This window comes from Copadichromis virginalis, linkage group LG4 (genome assembly GCF_057382275.1).
Source record: "Copadichromis virginalis isolate Kocher_CV1m ecotype Utaka linkage group LG4, C_Virginalis_male_GT1.1, whole genome shotgun sequence".
In the NCBI taxonomy this organism is placed as follows: Eukaryota; Metazoa; Chordata; class Actinopteri; order Cichliformes; family Cichlidae; genus Copadichromis; species Copadichromis virginalis.
The window spans coordinates 12,185,040-12,206,046 of NC_140621.1; the positions used below are offsets into that span (position 1 = coordinate 12,185,040).

General features: G+C 41.8%; 1 protein-coding gene across 1 annotated transcript; it reads left to right on the forward strand.

The window, feature by feature from the left end:
- Positions 1-7,454: 7,454 nt before the first annotated feature.
- On the forward strand, positions 7,455-19,830 carry LOC146710927 (interferon-induced very large GTPase 1-like). The gene is made up of 5 exons (XM_085453604.1): positions 7,455-7,998; positions 9,098-9,129; positions 11,344-11,452; positions 13,745-13,779; positions 13,868-19,830. Exons 1-5 carry the CDS (start codon positions 7,599-7,601, stop codon positions 18,641-18,643), a joined length of 5,352 nt encoding a protein of 1,783 aa, XP_085309730.1. The 5' UTR covers positions 7,455-7,598; the 3' UTR covers positions 18,644-19,830.
- The last annotated feature ends 1,177 nt before the right edge of the window (positions 19,831-21,007 follow it).

The following is a 21,007-nucleotide window of genomic DNA, read 5'->3' on the forward strand; positions in this document are numbered from 1 at the left end:
GGCTACTAAGTCGAGAGACTCATCAATCCTGGGAAGGGGGTAAGAGTCCTTCTTCGTCACTTTGTTGAGTGGTCTGTAGTCCACACAGAAACGCATCCTAGGACTTTTTTTCTTAGGCACCATCACCACCGCGGAGGCCCACGGGCTATCAGATGGCTCTATGATGCCCGCCTTCATCATTTCACACAACTCTCTGTCCGCAGCCTCCTGATGAGCCAGGGGCAGGCGGCGTGGGCGCACTTTAATAGGCTGGGCATCCCCGGTCTCAATGACGTGCTCTACCAAGTGTGTCAAGCCAACATCACTTTCTTTCAGGGCAAAAATGTCACTAAACTCTTTTAGTACCTGCCATAGACTCTCTTGCTGCTGTGGAGTCAGCCCCTCACAGTTCTTTGACCAGATACTCCTCACTGCTAAGAGCCTCTCCTCCTCCTCCTCCGCTCGCTGTTCTGCTGGCGGGTCTGCAGCGGTCTCTGCGGTGGAGGTGGACGCCGCGGCAGATGCTGTGCAGACCGGGGGAGGAATAAGCGGCACCTTCTTCCCATCAGGGGTTACGAGGAAGCCTTTGCCTAAGTCCAGTACACCGCCAATGGCTCGTAAAAAATCCAGCCCAAGGATGCAGGCGTCCTGCACGTCAGCCACCCAGGCAGCATAAGACACACCGAGGTCCCCCACCTTGAACTGGAACACTCCCCTCCCTCTCATTGGGGCCAGATCACCGGTCACAGTCTTAAGTTGCACATTAGTCGGTTGCACAGCAGCTCCGGTTGGGACAATATCGGGTCGGACCAGCGTTGCATTGGACCCCGTGTCCAGCAGGGCCGTACAGGACACCCCCGCGATCGTCACTGGAACATGGCAAAAGCCGCCAACCTGGGTCCAGCCCACAGCGATGGCCGCACCGGGTGGAGGTGGCGGTGGTGTGGGGATGTCGTTCTCCCAGGCCCGTGTACTCCCGCCTACACGGGCCCGTGGGCGTTTCCCTGAACCGCTGCAAGCTTGGGGCACTGCCTGATGAGGTGTCCGGGTTGTCCACATCCCCAGCAGCTCTGTGGTCGGCGGTGTGGGCCAGCCCGAGGGGAAGGCGACTGCAGCGAAGCCGCCTGCACCAAACTGCACAAGCCCGCTGGCGTCTCCATCTGTTCCACAGGTGCTGACACAGCCCTCACCACGTGTGCGTCATCAGCGCCCCCAGAGGATCCTGCAAGCATCTCCCTCTCCAACGCTAGCTCCAGGGCTGCACTGAGTGTGGCTGGCCGAGCAAGCTGAGTTTGCATACGGAGCTCTTTAGGGCTCAGGGCCTGCAGGAACTGGTCCCGAGCTAACTCCGCTTGCACTGATGGTGGCATGCTGTCATAAGATAAGAGATAAGATAAGATAGAACTTTATTAATCCCTCGGGTGGGTTCCTCTGGGAAATTCGACTTCCAAAAAGCACAGCAACGACCGAAGTTACAGTTACAGAATTGTTATATATATATATATATATATATATATATATATATATATATATATATACACACACACATACATATATAAATACAGAGACAAATATAAATAAAATATACAAAGGGGATAAATAGAATAAATAGGAATAAAAAATAAAAATAAAAATACAAGTGAATTGCACATTTCAAGTATTGAGTCTATTGCACTGTTGACTATTTACAAAAAGTATAGCACAAGGTATTGTACAGTGAGGTGAAGAGGCACTACAGCTTAGTTGTTCCCCCCTCCTTTGTCCTCCTGTTTCCCCTCCCTCTCCCCTCCAGAGAGGAGTTAAACAGTTTGATGGCGTGTGGGACAAAGGAGTTTTTAAGTCTGTTAGTTCTTGTCTTGGGGAGAAGCAACCTGTCACTGAACAGACTCTTCTGATTGTTTATGGCCGTGTGCAGAGGATGCCCAGCATTGTTCATAATGTCCATCAGTTTCTTTAATGTCCTTTTCTCTGCCACTGTCACCAGAGTGTCCAGCTTCATGCCGACCACAGAGCCAGCCTTCCTGATCAGTTTCTCCAGCCTGCATGAGTCCTTCTTTGCTGTGCTGCTCCCCCAGCACACCACAGCATAGAAAAGTACTCCAGCAACCACCGACTGGTAAAACATCCTCAGGAGCTTCCTGCAGATGTTAAAAGACCTCAGCCTCCTGAGGAAGTACAGTCGGCTTTGGGCTTTTTTATACAGGTGCTCTGTGTTGCATGACCAGTCCAGTTTATTGTCCACCCACAGCCCGAGGTACTTGTACTTGTTGACCACCTCCACCTCCTCCCCCTCTATCTGAACCGGCAGTGGACCTTCTCTGGACCTCCCGAAGTCCACAACCAGTTCCTTAGTCTTTGAGGTGTTGAGTTGCAGGTGGTTTGTGTGACTCCATGCGACAAAGTTCCTCACCAGACTTCTGTACTCTTCTTCCTGATCATCCCAGATACACCCCATGATGGCCGTGTCATCTGCAAACTTCTGAATATGGCATAATTCAGAGTTGTAGCAGAAGTCAGAGGTGTACAGGGTGAAGAGAAGAGGGGACAGCACAGTTCCCTGTGGTGCTCCTGTGCTGCTGACCACAGTGTCAGACGTGATGTCCTTCAGCCTGACGTACTGTGGTCTGTCGGTGAGGTAGTCGGAGATCCAAGCCACCAGGCAGGGGTCCACCTCCATTCTGTTCAGTTTTTCCTGAAGCATACAGGGCCGGATGGTATTAAAGGCACTGGAAAAGTCAAGAAACAGTATCCTGACCGTGCCTTTTCCCCCATCCAGGTGTGAGTGGGCTCTGTGTAGGAGGTACAGGATGGCATCCTCCACTCCGACACCCGCCTTGTATGCAAACTGTAGTGGGTCCTGGGCATGTTGTACCTGTGGTCGGAGGAGGTTGAGGAAGAGCCGCTCTAGAGTCTTCATAAGATGTGACGTCAGTGCCACCGGTCGGAAGTCATTCAGCTCATTGGGCCGGTTCTTTTTGGGGACCGGGACGATGCAGGATGTCTTCTATAGGGCGGGCACTCTCCCCAGTCGCAGACTGAGGTTGAAGACTCGTTGTAGCGGCTCCCCAAGTTCAGCAGCACACGCCTTTAGCATCCTAGGACACACCTTGTCTGGGCCTGCTGCCTTTCTGGGGCGAAGCTTCCTCAGTTGCCTCCTGACCTGATCCACTGTGACACTGGGAGATGTTTGGGAGGAGGGGAGGGGGGGAGATGTCTTGCTGCTGAGAGAGGGATTGGAGGAGGGGGGTGTCATGGTGTCAGGAAGGGGGGGAAGCGAGGGAGGCAGGAGAGTGGGGAGAGGACTCTGTAGTGAAGGTGAGGGTGAGGGTGGGGGGGTTGTGGGCTGGTCAAACCTGTTGAAGAAGTTGTTGAGTTCGTTTGCCTTCTCCACAGTCCCCCCCACTGTGCTTTTCTTGGTGTTGTGGCCTGTGATGGTTTTCACACCATTCCAGACCTCCCTCATATTGTTCCTCTCCAACTTCTGCTCCACCTTCCTCCTGTAGGTGTTCTTTGCTTCCCTCAGGCAGCGTTTCACCTCCCGCTGTGCTGCTTTCATCTCCTCCTTCACTTTGCTCCTGAAAGCCTTCTTCTTCATGTTGAGGACAGCTTTGACTTCCTGTGTTACCCACGGTTTGTTATTAGGATAACACCGTACCGTCTTAGCAGGGGCGACTGTGTCCACACAAAAGTTGAGGTAGTCTGTAAGACAGTGTGTCGCCCCCTCTATGTCCTCACCATGTGGGCTCAGGAGCACATCCCAGTCTGTGGTGTCATAGCAGTCTCTCAGAGCATCCTCCTTTTCTGGGGTCCATCTCCGGATGGAGCGCGTTGTGACAGGCTGCCTTTGGACGAGGGGTGTGTATTGTGGCTGTAGGTAAACCAGGTTGTGGTCTGACTTCCCTAGTGGGGGGAGGGGGGTGGCTCTGTATGCATCTCTCACATTAGCATACAGTAGGTCAATTGTCCTGTTGCTCCTTGTGGGACAATTCACAAACTGGTGAAAAGCAGCCAGAGTAGAATCCAGTGTGGCATGGTTAAAGTCTCCAGATATAATAATGAAAGCCTCGGGGTTTTGTGTCTGAAGTCTTGCTGTGACTGTGTGTATTTTCTCACAGGCAGCTGTTGCGTCGGCCCTCGGAGGGATGCAAACACACACACAGATCACATGACTGAACTCCCGAGGTAGATAATATGGCCGCAAGCTAACAGCTAGCAGCTCCAGGTCCGGACGGCATACCGAAACTTTAACGGAGACGTGTCCAGGGTTACAGTATCTGTTGTTGACGTAGACAATGAGTCCCCCACCTCTGCTTTTTCCGCTGGCCTGCGTGTCCCTATCGGCTCTCACGGATGTGAAACCGCATAGGTCTACGTTAGCCTGCGGCGTTAGCTCGGTTAGCCACGTCTCCGTGAAGATAAACAAGCTGCACTCACGGTATAGTCTGTGGTTGTTCAGAGCGCACAGTTCGTCAATCTTATTCTGTAACGAGTTCACGTTGCCCATGATCACTGTCGGGATTGATGGTTTGAATCGCCTCCGGTGATCCGCTCTCCTCGCTCCAGCTTTGCAGCCTCTGTAGCTCCTCTTTAGCTCAGCCGGGATGTTGTGTCGCATGCCGGTCTGTCCCTTTGTTCTTAGTGCCAGCAGCTCCGCTCTCGAATAGATGAAGGAGCTGGTTCCAGAAGTTTTGAAAAGTGCATTATCCATCTTGTATCGCTATATCTAAGAGGTATAAGTAGAGGAAGGTGAAAAAAAGTTTGAAAAGCCTAGTCTAAAAAAGTTAAAGTTAACAAAAAAAGGTGCGGTGTTGCAGAGCTACTTGGAAAGGCTGCCGTCACTCCAGCACCATGTTTGCATACGCCCTCCGGCAAAGGCACTCGATTTCATGAGCCAAAATGCGGAGGGGCTCGCCTGGCAATCTGCGTCTGTTGTGGAACTCCGACCTCAGCAGCACTGGTTGGTTATACTGCCCGAAGCGCCTCTGAAGTGCTCCGACCAGAGCATTATAATCTCCCCTCTGCTCCTCGGTCAGCAGCAGCAGGCAAGCAGCTGCATCCTCACACAGACACAAAGCCAGTTGGAGAGCTTTATGTTCCTCAGACCAGCCAGCTGCGACAGCTAACAGCTCGAACTGTGCGATAAACACTTCCCATGGCGTCTTGCCGCTGAACCTAGGCGTTTTTATATTCGCTGCAGCTTGCTGGGCGCCGCCATGTTTGTTTACATCACGTGACGGCGCGCCAAGCGAGGTCGACTCCTTCCCGCCGGAATCGCGGCCACTGTGCGAACAGTTCCCGAGCCTAGTCAAACCTGGAGAAAATCCAGCCTCGGCAGACAGCCGCAGCGCCGTTTCCCTCACTCCATGGGCGGGCGAGCGCGGACGAACCTCCCTCTCCTCCGTCTCCTTCTTAATCTTGCCCGGCAACATCCTCGTCTCGTAACGGCAAGCGTCGCCAGCAACAGGGTGTCGGGCGTTCTGGGGTTCTTTTTTCTTTCTTCACTTCTGACACCAATGTAACGTTCACAAGAACCAGACGGTTGGGGTCTCAGTTTGTCCGTTTATTTGGCACATAAGCCAGCGGGTTGTTAACTCAGGGGGAAGCGCTCTCGAACTCCACCTCTCTTCCGCCTGGCACACACACAGAACAACCAGGTCCCACCCACCCCTTCCTGTACACCACAACCAAACATGAATCTTAAAGGAACAACAACAGTGTGCAGAGATCACCAACATGTCACTGTACAATAACACTTAACCATCGTTACAATATCATCAAAAACAATATCCTGTAAATGCTAACCGTAGTGCTAAAATTCACAACACTATCTATATTTCTTAATTGCAAATGGCACCAAATTGTATTCAAAATTGAGCCACACTTATGGAGCTCCCCAATTCTTTTCCTGGTGTTTTGGTTGACATCTCTTGATTTTCCCATGTCAAAGAAACTGTCACGGTCTGGGGGGCAGACCGTGGGGGATGTAGGAGAAAGGACCCAAACGCTGGACTTAGTGGAATGAACAGTGGGTTTATTTACAGTGAGGTAAATGTACACCACACATTAGATCTCCAAAAGTGCTCCCTCGACTCCCGTGACGTGTCTTCTCCCAAGTGCTGGTATCCCGTGCTCTCTGCCCCTGTGCCTTCACACACCCCGTGTGTCTTGCAGTCCTGTGTTCCGCTGTCCTCCTGAGGAAAAACACAGACACAGCCGTTATGGCACCAACTCCAGCAGGCATACACTGACCAGCACTATAAGGCAAGGCAAGGCAAGGCAAGTTTATTTGTATAGCACAATTCAACAGCAAGGTGATTCAAAGTGCTTTAACAGAGACATTAGAAACAAAAACAAATAAAAAGCATGATTTAAAATTGATTAAAACAAGCAAATAAACTAACTAACTAATTAACAAACAAACAAACAAAACAGTATATAAAATCAAAACAGATAAAATCAGAACAGTAGATAAAATCAGTAGTTAAATGTAAGTTTTGAAATTTAAGCTTAAAAGTGTGGATTTGGTGCTTTATTCAAATGCAGCTGAGAACAGGTGAGTCTTCAACCTGGATTTAAATAAACTGAGTGTTTCAGCTGATCTGAGGCTTTCTGGGAGTTTGTTCCAGATATAAGGAGCATAAAAGCTGAATGCAGCTTCTCCGTGTCTGGTTCTGACTCTGGGAACTGATAAAAGACCGGATCCAGATGACCTGAGGGATCTGGAAGGTTCATACTGGGTCAGGAGGTCATTGATGTATTTTGGTCCTAAACCATTCAGAGCTTTATAGACCAGCATCAGAACTTTAAAGTCTATCCTCTGACGGACAGGCAGCCAGTGTAAAGACCTCAGAGCTGGACTGATGTGGTCCACTTTTTTGGTCTTAGTGAGTACAAAGTACAACACTAAGAGTAATATTCTCATTGTACAAGTTGGACAAAGGAGCAAAGTGACATTCGGAACTAAATTGTGTGCACATCAATCTTTCTGCAAAATTTAGGTGCCCTCGGGTGTTGAAGAACGGAATCACATGTTAATCTATTCTGTTAATCTATTCCTGAGGACAATGAAAGTAGGAAATAACCCCTAAACTGAAAATTTTCGTGCAGAATTATACTACATGTATACTTAAAAGTAGTACTTGTTATTTCAAATACTAATGTTACATTTTGCTCTATTTTCCTTTGACTGTAATAAGATGGAAGATAACAATGATAACACAGCAGCTGGAGAGGGAGGAGAAAGTGAAACCAATTCTGTGACAAAGAACAAAGGTAATCAGAATTTTTTTAAAGAACATTTGTTAAAAATGTTGATGATACTACTGATTTGATAGTTTAAACTTCAGTTGTTTTTGTAATTTTTGTTTGTTTGTTTGTTTGTTTAAGAAAAGCTTTATACCGCTTCAACAACGCCGTTTTTATAATCTGTAGTGTAATCTACTGATGTTCTTGTGTTTGTTTCAGAGCTGCCTAAGTTCACACTTTTGTTAATTGGTGACTCAAACGCCATTGAGATTGGACCAAAAAACGTCTTACTTGACCATGAAGAGAGAAGAAACGTGGAAGAGTTTTCATCCAAACTGTGTGATTTGTGTGGTCGACACATCTCTGTCATTAACATGCTTGGTTTAGAAAACCTTGAAGAATTCCCGGTAAACCAGGGAAATCATGCCTTTCTATTACTGTTACCATATGGTCTGCATAACAGCCATTACAGCTCGAGAGTTCAGCAGCTAGAAAGAGCTTTTGGGAAAAGATCTCTTCTTAATGTAATGACAGTTGTGACTCATGGGCCAGGGGAAAAATGTGAAAGTGCACTGGCAGACCTGAAAGCTCACAGCGGTTTTAATGAAAAAAGATTCCACACATGTACAAGATGCATGACAGATGCCAACGACATAATAGATCTGTTAGAAAAAATAGATGTCATGGTCTCTGAGAACAACTGCTGCAGTGAACGTGAAGAGCAGAGAGAACACCTGGACTGCAAATGTGACAAGGAAATACGGATCAGACATGGTGAGATTTTAATGTGTATAACTGGATTAATTATTATATTAAAGCGAGGATTTGAACATTTTGGAAAAAAGTTTGGTAATTATATTTGTAGCATTTGGGTTTTTGAGGGAATGCTGTATTTCTTTTTAATTTTATGAACACTTGATCCTGAATTTGTCCTCTTGTGGAGTTATGTAATAATGACGTGAGATCTTATCACATTTTACAACTTTAATCTCAGCTTCACTCAGCTGGTTTCACAAGGTGGCAAAACATATCTTAGAACCCAGAAACATTATTCCTCCCACTTTCTTTCTTGCTGGGTGTGAGTGGAGTCCCCTGGTGGTCTCCTACATTCTCACAATGCTTACTAAATGAAAGGGTTTTGTTTTTTTGTTTTTTTAAATTATTATAGTTTTTGTTTATTTTTTTTTCCTTCAAATGGGAATAAAATTAAAAAGCAGCTTCACTGCTGATCACAAACCACATACAAAATAATTAAGGACAAGACAGAAACTAATCACAGAATAAGGACTCAGGGTAATTAAGCCAAAAGCACATAAGACAAAAGACTGTCAAAATAAGACATGAAATAACTATCACTGAGACCAGGCCTAAGACAGAAGCTAAACCATCACAGACAGCACACTAGAAGAACAGAATGAGAATGCAAGAGGTGATTAACAAACCTATTGTCAATTAGGTGAGGAACTTAAGGCACAGAAACCGGGAAATTAATAAATATATAAGGACTATAAACATCACACCATAATAACTAAGAAATAACACAAAAATAAATAACAATACAAACACTACACAAACATGATTAAGAATCCAAAGCTAGAGAAAACTCAAAATATCCCCAAACCTAAAACTCTTGGTCCAGTATTTTTTAAATATTTTGTAAAGACTTGATGTGTCTTTTCACAAAGTGCTCTATATCTGCAATAACATCATATAACTTACACAATTAATGAATACTGCAAAAGGAAAAAAATTAAAGGGTCGGTTGGATGAGAAAATTTCAACATATAATGAATATATAGTAGGTGACTCTTGTGTTATAAAACTATGCAATGACCTGGTCCAATCTTTTTCTTCTTACATAATCCTTCATCAGAAGAGAGGGAGAATCTGACTGAAAATCTAAAGGTAAGATTTTTTTTTTTCATGGACTTCACATTCATTACAGCAATAAAAAAAATTTAAAGCCCTTTTAGTTCAGACTTTTTCTAACTGAAAAGTTCCAGCTTTGAAAGATAAAATTTGGAACTTTGCATATTTTTACTATACTGTTGTTGCTGTCTGTCCTGTTGATCTTAATTTTTTTTTTTTTTTTATGTACGTGGAGGGTCTTTCCGTACACTAAAAAAAAGAGCATGTTGGATTTACTTAATTCTATAGTGGACATTGGTTGCACACAATTGTTTTGCTTTAGCAGAAACATAAACAACTTAGTCAAATCAACACAAATTATTCATATTAAATAAACCTGTGCATTTTTTGTTGATGAAACGGGATTGAAACATATTTAGATGAAGCAAGTTGAGGTCTTGGAATATTTTCATCTATCACAATTTTGTAATTTTATTCCAACACTATTCAATAACCTTTACCCCAATACTACTTGTTAGAGCCAATCTATAGAGAAATATTTTTGATACTGTTTCCGTCCTTATGTTACATGTTTGATTTTGTATAATATGTTGTTAGAGAATATATGCTGCATGTTTGATTTGTGTCGGGTAGGAAAACATTACGGCGCATGTGTGGTAGCAGGTCAGAATGAGCCAGGACAGCAATGGAAATGTGAGCTGCAGCAGCAAATAGTTTTTTGACCGTGACATCATTTGTTTGTATGTACGAGTCAGAAATAAATCTGGACAGCTCACATTAAGAAGTGGAAGAATTCTTTTTTCAAAGCTTGAGACAGAAATTTGCCACTACATTACTTGGCCACTTAAATACTACATGTTGTCTTTATATTACTTAATGTTGAACAAAGTCTAGAGTGTGGCTAACATAAAAAGCAATTGGATTTACAATGACTACCATCCTATCTTTATCCGGGTTGCAGAGGGGCTGGGGCATATCCCAGAAGTGAAAGGTTAAGAGGCAGGATACACCCTGAACAGTTTACCAGTCTATCACGTAGAGACAAACAACCATTTGCACTCACATTCATGGGCAATTTGGTATCACCAATTAACCTAGTTCTAATTGCATGACTTTTAACTGTGGGAGGAAACCAGAATACCCAGAGAAAACCCACTGTAAACTAGTGAGAATGTGGATTTGATCTTCTTGCTGTGAGGCAATAGCACTAGCCACCATGCCACCAATCCAGGCTTAATGAAGTACGAAAGCTATGATTTCTGTACGTTTTTGTCCTTGACAGGTTAAACCACAATAAATAGCGATAGCATACATTTGATGTGTGTAGTTCTCTGCCACTTACAACTCGAGTGATTTTCCTGCAGTTTAAAATCTCATGTGATCTTGTGAATTTCACGAGTCCAGCAACTAACCACTCTGACTAGATTGTATCATGTCATCTAAACAAGAACAAATTAAGTTGTTGAATTTCTTATAGATCCTACATGATTTAATTATGTTCACCATAGAAACGTGAAATTATTTTGTTCAAATTATAAGTTAAGACTTTTGTAAATGTAACAACCACCCAATGTCCTTTTTCGGTATACCGAAAAAAGTGCTGCTCGACTTGACTGAGATGGATGCCTTCCTCAAACCACAATCCAAAGTGCGCAAGATGAAATCACATGCAGTGTTGCAAGATTTAACATTCCTATATTATTGACTTACTTCACTCGAACATGATATGAACAATTCAATATACCCTCTCTGCATATCATGTAGTTTCTACACTATATAGTTACACTTAACTTTAAAGCATGAGGCACTTGTGCTGAATAAACGCAAGATGCTTACATAAATCCAAGAGATGGCCATTCTCTTTCATCATCTGCTGCTAATAAACATCCAACAAGTTCACTGTGAATCATTCCGGTTTGCTGATAAATGCATGATTTTATGTATGTATATTGGGACAGTGAACCCCGAGTGGCTCCAGCAGATCCCAGGAACAACATCTGAAGTCTCTGTCCAGAAAACCTTTCTTAGCCCTTGGTTTTTGTTGACCTTCTCACATCCCTTCTTCTGATGTTGCTATTACTTAGCATTGCTACATCAATCACAACAACCTTCTTACTCTGGTTTTCCACCACTACATATGCTGGATCTATTTTTTTTTCTGTCCACTCTGGTGCTGTAATAATGTGAATTGTCCAAGTGTTGGACTAATGAAGAATAAACTTAAGTTGTTTAAAATAATCCTTTTCATAGTGTGAGTCTTTGAATGGACCTGGAGTTGCTGGACACTCCCAGCAGAATGATGGCAGCGCAGGGGGAGAAGGTGGACACAAGACTGTATCAGCTGAAACTGAGGAGAAAGGTAACATCTTATTGAAGAATTACATTGCATGCTTACTAATTCAAAGGTTTTGTTTTTTTCTTTAACTTGTTTTTTTTTCCATATGGTAGAACTTACTGCTCTTGCTGTAACAGAATGAGGCAACAGTGTAGAGTTGGATGTTATTCTAGCCGTTGCCCTCTTCTGACCCCGGAGTTTGTATCATAGCCAGTATAAAAGATTGATGTAGTTTCGAGGTCAGAAAAAGGAAGCCATTTTGAAAGTGCCTTAAACCATTTTCTAGCTGAAGACCTCTAATGGCAGTTGCTGTTGTTGCAAATAGACTTCCTGTTTCATTGATCTGTAGGAAATGGCTTTCTGTCTTGGCGGTTTGGCAAACAACTTGTCAATCTCAACTCATTACTAGAAAAGTGTGTGGTTTCGTAGTCATCCCCATCCATTCATATCACATCCAGGTTTTTGCAAATGAAATGCAACAAGTTTGCAAACAATCATCTTGAGCCTTCAAAATGGGACTTCTGAAACCAGTGATCGAGATCCCAGTAGCTGTATCCATCTTTTTTACTGAATATAGTTTTCGTGCAGTTGATATTATGAGGTTTGTACCCCTTAAAAACATAACAGAGGAAAGATGGCGCTCTCTTCTGAATTTCTGAATTACAACTGCAAGCTATTTTTAAAATCAGTGATTTTCATGAAAGGGTGTATCCTTGGCAGCATGGTGAATTTCAATGTTTCACCATGAATTATAAAACTTTTCTGTGCTCTGTCGAATCTGCACTAAAATTCATAAACATGATGAGGGTCTCGTCCCAAACAGATTGATATGCTCGTTATCAGCAATAAGTTAGAGTGCCACCTAGTGGGAACGGAAAATGTAATTATTAGTGTGGATGCTGATGAAGCATCCACAATATTGTTCTTGTATTCTTTACTTTTATCCTTATATTTAATACTTTGATCCACGGCTCCTTCCAGGTTAAACACATCTGACTCAAAAGTGGTCTGAACATCAGACCTTGATGATGCTTCAAGATTTTAATTTTGAGTTTTGATTGAACGGTATACCCTGGCGGTTTTGCACTTCTCCATGAAAAGGGAAGCAGTTTTTGTGGGTCTTAGACAGCTTGAAACGCCATGAAATTTGGCACACGCCTCCAATTTAATTAACATTTTAGCTTTTATTGCTCTGGTCATTGAATATTGGAAAATGGCTCCATTAAACCATCTATAAAATCTTTAAACATCTGCACCTGCACTAACTTCCATCTATGACTCAGAAATTTTGCAGCCTTGGAGCCATAAAAGCACATTAAAAATAATGTGAAATTTTGGTTGCAATTTTCACAGTTTTCAGACCTCATTTTAAACTAATACTCTTTGAATTAAAACTCCTCCAAGGAATTGCATCAGGTTAACATGATCTTTGGTGCCACCAATCTAAAGATCTTGGGGATATTAAATTGCAAAGTTTTTGAGCTGGTGTGGCAGCATGTTGAATTTCAATCATTCACCACAGAACACGACATTGTCAAATCCCAATTATACATTGTCCAATATGATCCAAACTTCACATACTTGATGGGAGTCTGAGTCTCAAAACATCTATGTATCAGTATTAGGTCACAATTATTGTGGCACCTAGTGAAGATAGGAAATATAGAGTGAGTTATGGTCATCATCCAATCTAGATGAAATTTGAAATGCTGATTCCATCCATGATGCACACCAATGTGACATTTGATTAGTATCTACATTTCCATCTACCGGGCATAAAAATGTTTATGGTTTGTTGTGTTGCAAGGGCCTTTTAATCACTGCTTTCAGCTTCATTCGTCTTGTTTTTACTTCAGAGCACTGTAAAGCTGTAGGGATCATTTCAGAGCTTCCTTCTCAATTGTTGTTTTAGCAAAAGGCTTGGTATTGGCTATAAAGCATCAAAAATTAGAAAGACAATGCAAAGCAGATGGGTTTGATAAGCATATGCATAGACACCCCACAACTGCACAATCTGGTCATAAATTCTGAGTATTGTGCTGTTATCTTCTTTTAACAGACTAGAGCTGCTTACACTTGTCAACTCTTTTTTCCCTTGTGTTTCTTGGGCCAATTAGTTTGTTTCTTAGTTCCATCATGGAGCCTGATTCATGCAGTCTGCTCAGAAGAGGTCAAATATAACTGATGGTCACAACATGATAAGAAGAAAAAACAAAAACAGAAAAAATAGTAGATGTCTTCAAACTTTGTACTGTTAATACTTCCATGGTGAATTAATCTCTTTCTCTCCATGTCATAATTAAATCTGTTGTGCAGGTGCCTTCAAGGATGTGAGTGGAAACAAGGATAAGGTCAGAAACATATACTATTTTGCATGATGTTAGTGATAAAATGTTATAATTTCTGCCAATTAGTAAATTTCATTTTTTTAAACTACAGACTTTTAATATTTCTGATGAGAGGAACAGTCAACGATTTCAAGCAGAAAGTGAAACACTGCTCAGAAGACTCAACCTTCAACACAAACAACAGAAAATGTCATCAGCAGACTTTCTTAAATTAGGCCCTCCTGTGAAACAGGGCCATGACACATCTGAGAAAGATCTAGCTCATACATTTATTCAGAGGTTGATGATGTTAGACTACAGAGCCAGACATATTCAGGTAAAACAAGACAATCCTGGTGTGAGTTATTCACAGTCTGTTCCAGTGTCTGACAGTGAAGCCTTTGATGATTTATTTAGTGACAGTGTAGACTCTGATAACTCAATACAATCTCATGTGCATCCAATGGATGTTCAGATGGCAGTATTTCACTGTTCAGATAACTTTCTGAAGCAGAACATAATTACAAAGCTATCACAGTGTCAGTACGCCTTACCTTTGCTTGTCCCTGACTCAGTCACTATGGATACTGAATGTCCTCTGTGGACATTCAGGCAAATAACAAAAACATGGAAGATAGCTAAAATCAAAGATAATTCAAATGTTGTCAACATGAAGACAATGCCCATCTGCAAAGCCGAGACACCCATGGTGTTTTTCTTTCGCTTGGGTTCACTGCCAGTGTCAAAATCTCAGCTCATGAACACTTTGATCAATGACCGTCACAGCACCTTCTTCCACAGGAACTGCCCAGGTAGCACCAAATCTCCCCTGCTGATGGATGGTGTGGCAGAGATTGCCTGGTACTGTCCAGCCGGAAAACCCAATGACTCCTTCACAGACTGCACTGCCTTTTGTAATCTTCATGGTGATGCTCTGTCATTTCAAAAACAGCGTGAGATACTGACAGAAAAATCATCAGTCACTGTTGTTCTTGTGCCGACTCTGAAAAAAGGCCAGGAAAGTACCACAGTAATCCAATACCTTTACGAGTCACCAAAGCCTTTGATTATTCTCATTGCTGATAATGATTGTGGTGCTCTTCAAGTGAAAAAGAGAAAATACAAAATGGGTCTGAAATACAGAAGCCAGTCAGATGTTTCTGAAGGATTGAAAGGAATTATCAGAAAGATTTTACATGAACCTGATAATACATCCTTCCAGCTTGAATCCTTGGCCAAAGTCCCTGGAGTCAGAGTGGATGAAGATGATGAAGTCTGTCAAAAAGGGAAATCTGCTGCATTGAAAACAGTTAATATGCTTCAAGGGATGGACATTTCAAAGATCAAAGTTACATTTCTACCTTGTCAAGGTGATCTGTGGCATGAGTGGTGCAGAATAAATAAAGAGCTGTATCACCTTAAAGGAAACATTGAGAAGGAAAAAAGTCAGAAACAGCAGCAGCTGATGCAAATAAGACAAACTCAATGCAAAGCTTCATGTAATGTACTGATGAAGTCATTCACAGAAAGCCTCTTGTCTTTGCCATCAAAACAGAAGGAGTACTTCCTGAAATGGAATCAAATCTTAATAGATGCCCTATCCACAGATGATCTTTCTTTGATTCTTCAAAGCTATGATGAAAAGTGGACTGAGCTCTTGACTCTGAAAAAGAAACACGACAAATCTGATCTGTTAACAAGTAAACAAACTGAGCTTGAAGAAATCTCCAAAAAACTGCAGTCTGCAACCTTTGGCCTGGAACACATCTTCAGAGAAATGGGACAGATCTATGAAGCCCACAGAGATATACCAGCAGAGAGCAGAGCAGTAAAACCAAAACATACAAACACTGAGTGGGTTAAATACCCTGAACTGGCTGCAGATCTGATGATTTCAGGATACCCAGTGGAGCTGATGGATGGTGATGCAGGTCATGTGCCTCTAACATGGATCTCTAGTCTTTTAGATGAAGTTATCAAGAAATTAGGCGACCAGAGAGTTTTTGTGTTGTCAGTTTTGGGCCTACAAAGCAGTGGAAAATCAACAATGCTGAATGCCATGTTTGGATTGCAGTTTGCAGTGAGTTCAGGCAGGTGCACCAAAGGTGCCTTCATGCAGCTGGTCAAAGTGTCAGAGGAAATCAAGAAAGACTTCCAGTTTGACTATTTTCTAGTGGTGGACACTGAAGGACTTCGTGCTCTTGAGCTGGCAGGAAATAGTACTCGTCATCATGACAATGAATTAGCAACATTTACTGTTGGTTTGGGAAACATGACACTGATCAACATCTTTGGTGAGAATCCAGCTGAGATGCAGGATGTCCTGCAGATTGTTGTTCAGGCTTTCATGAGGATGAAGAAAGTTAAACTTTCTCCGAGTTGTGTGTTTGTTCACCAGAATGTGACAGATATCGCAGCTGCTGAGAGAAACATGGATGGGAAAAGACGCCTGCAAGAAAAACTGGACCAGATGGCTCAACTAGCTGCTAAAGAGGAGCTGTGTGATGCTGAGTGTTTTGGTGATATCATTTCCTTTGATGTGCAAACAGATGTGAAATACTTTGCTCAGTTATGGGAGGGAAGTCCACCGATGGCTCCTCCAAATCCAGGCTACAGTGAGAGCATCCAAGAGCTGAAAAACATCATCCTGTCTAAAGCTAAACAATTTGCTGGCGTAAAACTGTCCCATTTCAAAAGCAAAATTCATAACTTGTGGAACGCCCTGATGAATGAGCACTTTGTTTTCAGCTTCAAAAACACATTGGAAATTGCAGTTTACAGAAAACTTGAGGTTGAATATGGAAACTGGACCTGGGCCCTGAGGAGCAACATGCTGACTATTGAAAACCAGCTTCACACCAGAATTGAAAATGAAGAACTTGACAAAATTAAGCGTAGTGATATTTTTAAAGAAATGAGCAAAACATCTGAAAAAATCAAGAAAGATATGTCAAAGTACTTTGAGGATGACAAAGACAACGAAATACTGGTTCAGTGGAGAGGCCAATTTGAAAATAAAATAAAGGAGTTCCAAGAGGAACTGGTGAGAGGAGTGGAAAGAAAACTGGATGAAGTTATTCAGCAGAAGAAAGCTTGTAAAAAGCTGGATGATAAGAAAAAAGACTTCGAGGACAAGCTGCTACAAAAGAGTGAAGAGCTCGCTCATCAGTTAAAAGACAAAGCAAAAGATGAAGAGAAACTTAAAAAACAGTTTGATGGTGTTTGGAGTGACTTGGTGAGAGAATTAACTACAAATATGCAACCCATTAAGGACATCAATCTTGAAGATGACCTGATCCTTCATATCCTTGGTTTCGAATGGGGTCTTATAATTGACTCTAAAAAGAGTAGCAAATACAAAACAATATCCCAGGTCAGTGATTACACTGAATACGTAGTCCTTCGCAAGCACCAAAACACAAGAGAACAGGGGTTTGCCAGCCAAATGTATGAAAAACTAAAATGTCAGTTTAAAGGACTTCTTGAGCATGGGGACCAGGGACTGATCATATCACTAATAACCAGTGTTGAAAACCAGTCTCTTCATGAAATTATGAAGAAACCTGTAGCAACAAGAGGCTACAGTTCAGCTTACTTACAAGAAGTGGCCCAAAATGTTCAGCGGACAGTGACAGAGTTTGAACAAAACAAGAAGTATGCTTTCAAGAAGGAGTTCACAGTTGATCTCCTACTGTATGTATTTGACAGGGCAGCCACTTGGCTTTCAGAGTCTCACAAAATATTCACAGTGAAAAATGATGCACACACTTACTTGGAGAGTAAAAAACCACAATACTACAACATTTTTAGAAGCTTCTGCAAAGGAAACTCATCTGCTGTTGTGTTTGGAGAAATGATCTGTGAAAAACTGAAGGTTTCCATTGTTGAGGCTGTTTGTAACAAGACTGCCATTGATCTCACTGGAAAGATGAAGTGCAGCTGCCCAGCATTCAGTGAGAACAGACTGAACTTAGAGAAGCATTTGTTGAAGTCCCTTGCAGAGAAAGAGGACTTTGATGCTTTCATCACCTACATCAGAAATCCAAAGAAGCAAGTAGAAGCTTTTATCAAAGCGAGAGTAAACACATACATGTCCGGAGAATCAAAAGATGCAGCATTGGATATACTCAGGAAAAATGTGGATGACATCAACAAACTTGTCAGTCAAGCTTTATTTGATGCAACAAATCAAGTCACAACACAGAACGGAGACATTTACATGTGGGTTAAGGAGTTTTCCAGGTTCCTTAAAGATAAACTGACCCTTGGTACCATCTCTTGTCAAAACTTTGGGGACATAAACAATTTTGACTTTCTTAAAGAAGAGATTGAGAAAGGTCTTATATCCATCAAAGAGGAGATGAATCGGCTTTCCCTGGATAAGATAAAGGAATTCAGACTGAGACCTGATCAAATCCTCATTGATCAGCTGTGTGACTGTTGCTGGGAAACCTGCCCGTTCTGTAGAGCTGTTTGTACCAACACTATGAAAGAGCATGTGATTAAGGACAAAATTGATCACAGTTGCCCCTTTCATCGATCTAAAGCAGTCAATGGTGTGCATTACAGAAACACTACGGAAATTAGTATTAATTTCTGCACAACAGAAGTTGCAAGTGATAGAAGCTTTTACCCAGATGGAGTTTCAGAAGAGCTTTTTCTTTATAAAGAGTACAGAAAAGCTGGGCCGAGGTTTGCTAACTGGAGCATTACTCCTGATGAGTATACATCGAAGTACTGGATATGGTTTGTTTGCAAATTTAAGAAGAGGCTAGAAGAGCACTATGGTTTAAGTTTCACAGGACGTGGTGAGATTCCCCCTAAATGGACAGAATTCACTAAAGAAGAGGCTATTCAAAGTCTGGATGAAATGTACCGTACACGCTGAATGAGTCAGCACATTTTCAACTCTGCTGAAAATCACAAAAGCTGTTCTCAGTTGATTATTCACAAAATGGATAATGATTACATATAATATTGATTTAAACATTTAATGTGAAGAATCAATAAGTGATTAAACTGGTAAAAAGAAAACTGCTTCATAGACATAAACACACAGGCAAGAATATTGGAACAATAATCATTTTGAGAATGCAGTGAGAAATATGTCAGTGTTAATATTAAATCACTGTGTAATCAACAAAGTTTGTGATTAGGAAATTTTTCTCATGTAGGAAAAGCAGAAGAATTTTTTTTATTTATTTTTGAAGAAAAACACAAAGAGCACCAATGAAATTATTGTATGTAAGGATGGTTTAAAATTGTATTTAATCATATCTGAAATTTTTTAACTTTAGCTCATGCAGAATACACGAATAGTGTTCTTCATACCCTATTTTTTTGATATTGTATGGAAGTTATATTAGTTTGCTAACTGGCTTATGTAATTTGAAATCACACCAATATTTTCTTGAGTGTTTCAGTACTGAAAATCCTATATTCTCTATATCCTTGAATGTTTTATTATTTGCATTTTAAATGGGTATGATTTTTTTTTAAATTAACACGAACAGAGAGATATTATATGCTTCTGATACATTAAAGCTATTTTTCTGCTGCTCCTGTGTCACAAGGGTTCACTGCACCAAATAGCTCCTCATGCTTGATTTTGGTTGAGGTTTAAGCCAGATGCCTTTCCTTGTGCAACCCTGAAAGGGTCTGTAGCTGGAAATGAACCAACAACACTTTTGCTTGTCAAACAACTGTGTAGATCACTACACAATGGAAATATTTTCTCTCAATTTAACATAGCTGAACATTACACTGAAATTGAGATTATTTACCTGGTGGTACATCCGTAATAAATGTGCACTGAGAAAAACTGAAGTGCCTCAGCATCTGCCAGACTGACCCCACAGCCAGTGATCTATCTGTGCAGCATCTATCCATTTTCTTAACTGCTGGTCTGATTCAAGGTCGTGTGTTGCACCATACATACAGAATATTAGAATATTTGTTGGGAAGCATACCTTTAATGACATGTTTTGGTAAAACGTTTGGAGATTTTTCTTTGGTTATAACTGCAATGTAATTATCAGACTGATAATAAACAGATGATGTTCCATTCTTCAAGTCGCTGATCGTCTGTGTCTTTTATCCAATATGTACAAAGCTATCACAGTTTACCTATAACTATAAATACATGATCTTAGTCACAGATTATAATTGTGGTGGAAGATTTATTTGCTGATGTCTTGATCACATATTTTAACTATATCACTTTAGTAATTGTAGAATCACTACAAATGGAACTTATGCTCGATCCAACATACACAATGGGCTCGCTCGGGCCACTTTGGGGGTGGGGTGCCCTCGGCCTCTCAGCCTGGGGCTCAGTCGGTCACTCTGGCACAGCTGGCTGCCGGCGGAGCTCACGGGCACGTCACTGCAAGCTTTTCGGATGAGAGGCGAAACGTCTTCAAGTAACTTAAAGAAGTCCAGACGCTTTTCTTTGCGAGCTCCTTTGACTAAGATGACCTGGATGACTGAGAACCTTCACAGACCTCTAGTAGATCATTACATGAAGGAACCTTTTAAAAACAAGCGTGCTCATGCTCACAGGTGTAAACACACACAAACTACACCCTTTTTGGCTCCTACCTCAAACCACACTGTGCACTGTCGATCTTACGTGCTGCACAATAATGTTTAATATTTAGTATTTACTGTTATATTCACGTCGCGATGATGTTGTTTATTATATTGCTCTCTTTTTTCTTCTGCTTGTTCTCTCTTTTGTCTTTCTCAACAGGTGATCCAGGTGATTGATATATGTATTTTTTGTCTGCTTATTTTGTTGGTTTTTGTTTTTTGCCCTTAACCCCGTCCCTCTGTTTTTCTTTCCTTTCTTTCTCCCTTTTCTTTTCCCCAGTCAAGTCTGTCCTGTATTTAGCAAGTGAAAATAAAATAAAATAAACAATAAAAGGTGACTCAAATAGACCATTACGGCAAGGCTGGGATGGTTCATTTGGTAAAGTCAATCCGTTGGGCATCTTTCTTCACCTTTACACAATAATTCTGATGGCAAAAGAACCAAACGGGACAGGCAAAAAAGAAAACAAAAACAAAAATAACATACACAATGGGGCCATTGTAAGTTCATGGGAGACATTAAGCGGATAGTAGGGCTCCTTCTGGTTATCAGGGATGTAGATCTCTAGGTGACGGCTAAGCAGAAAACAAGGTCATAATTCTCTCTCTCTGAAGAGAGCTGAAGGTATAGACTCACTTGATGTGTTAAGGAATTTTCTTT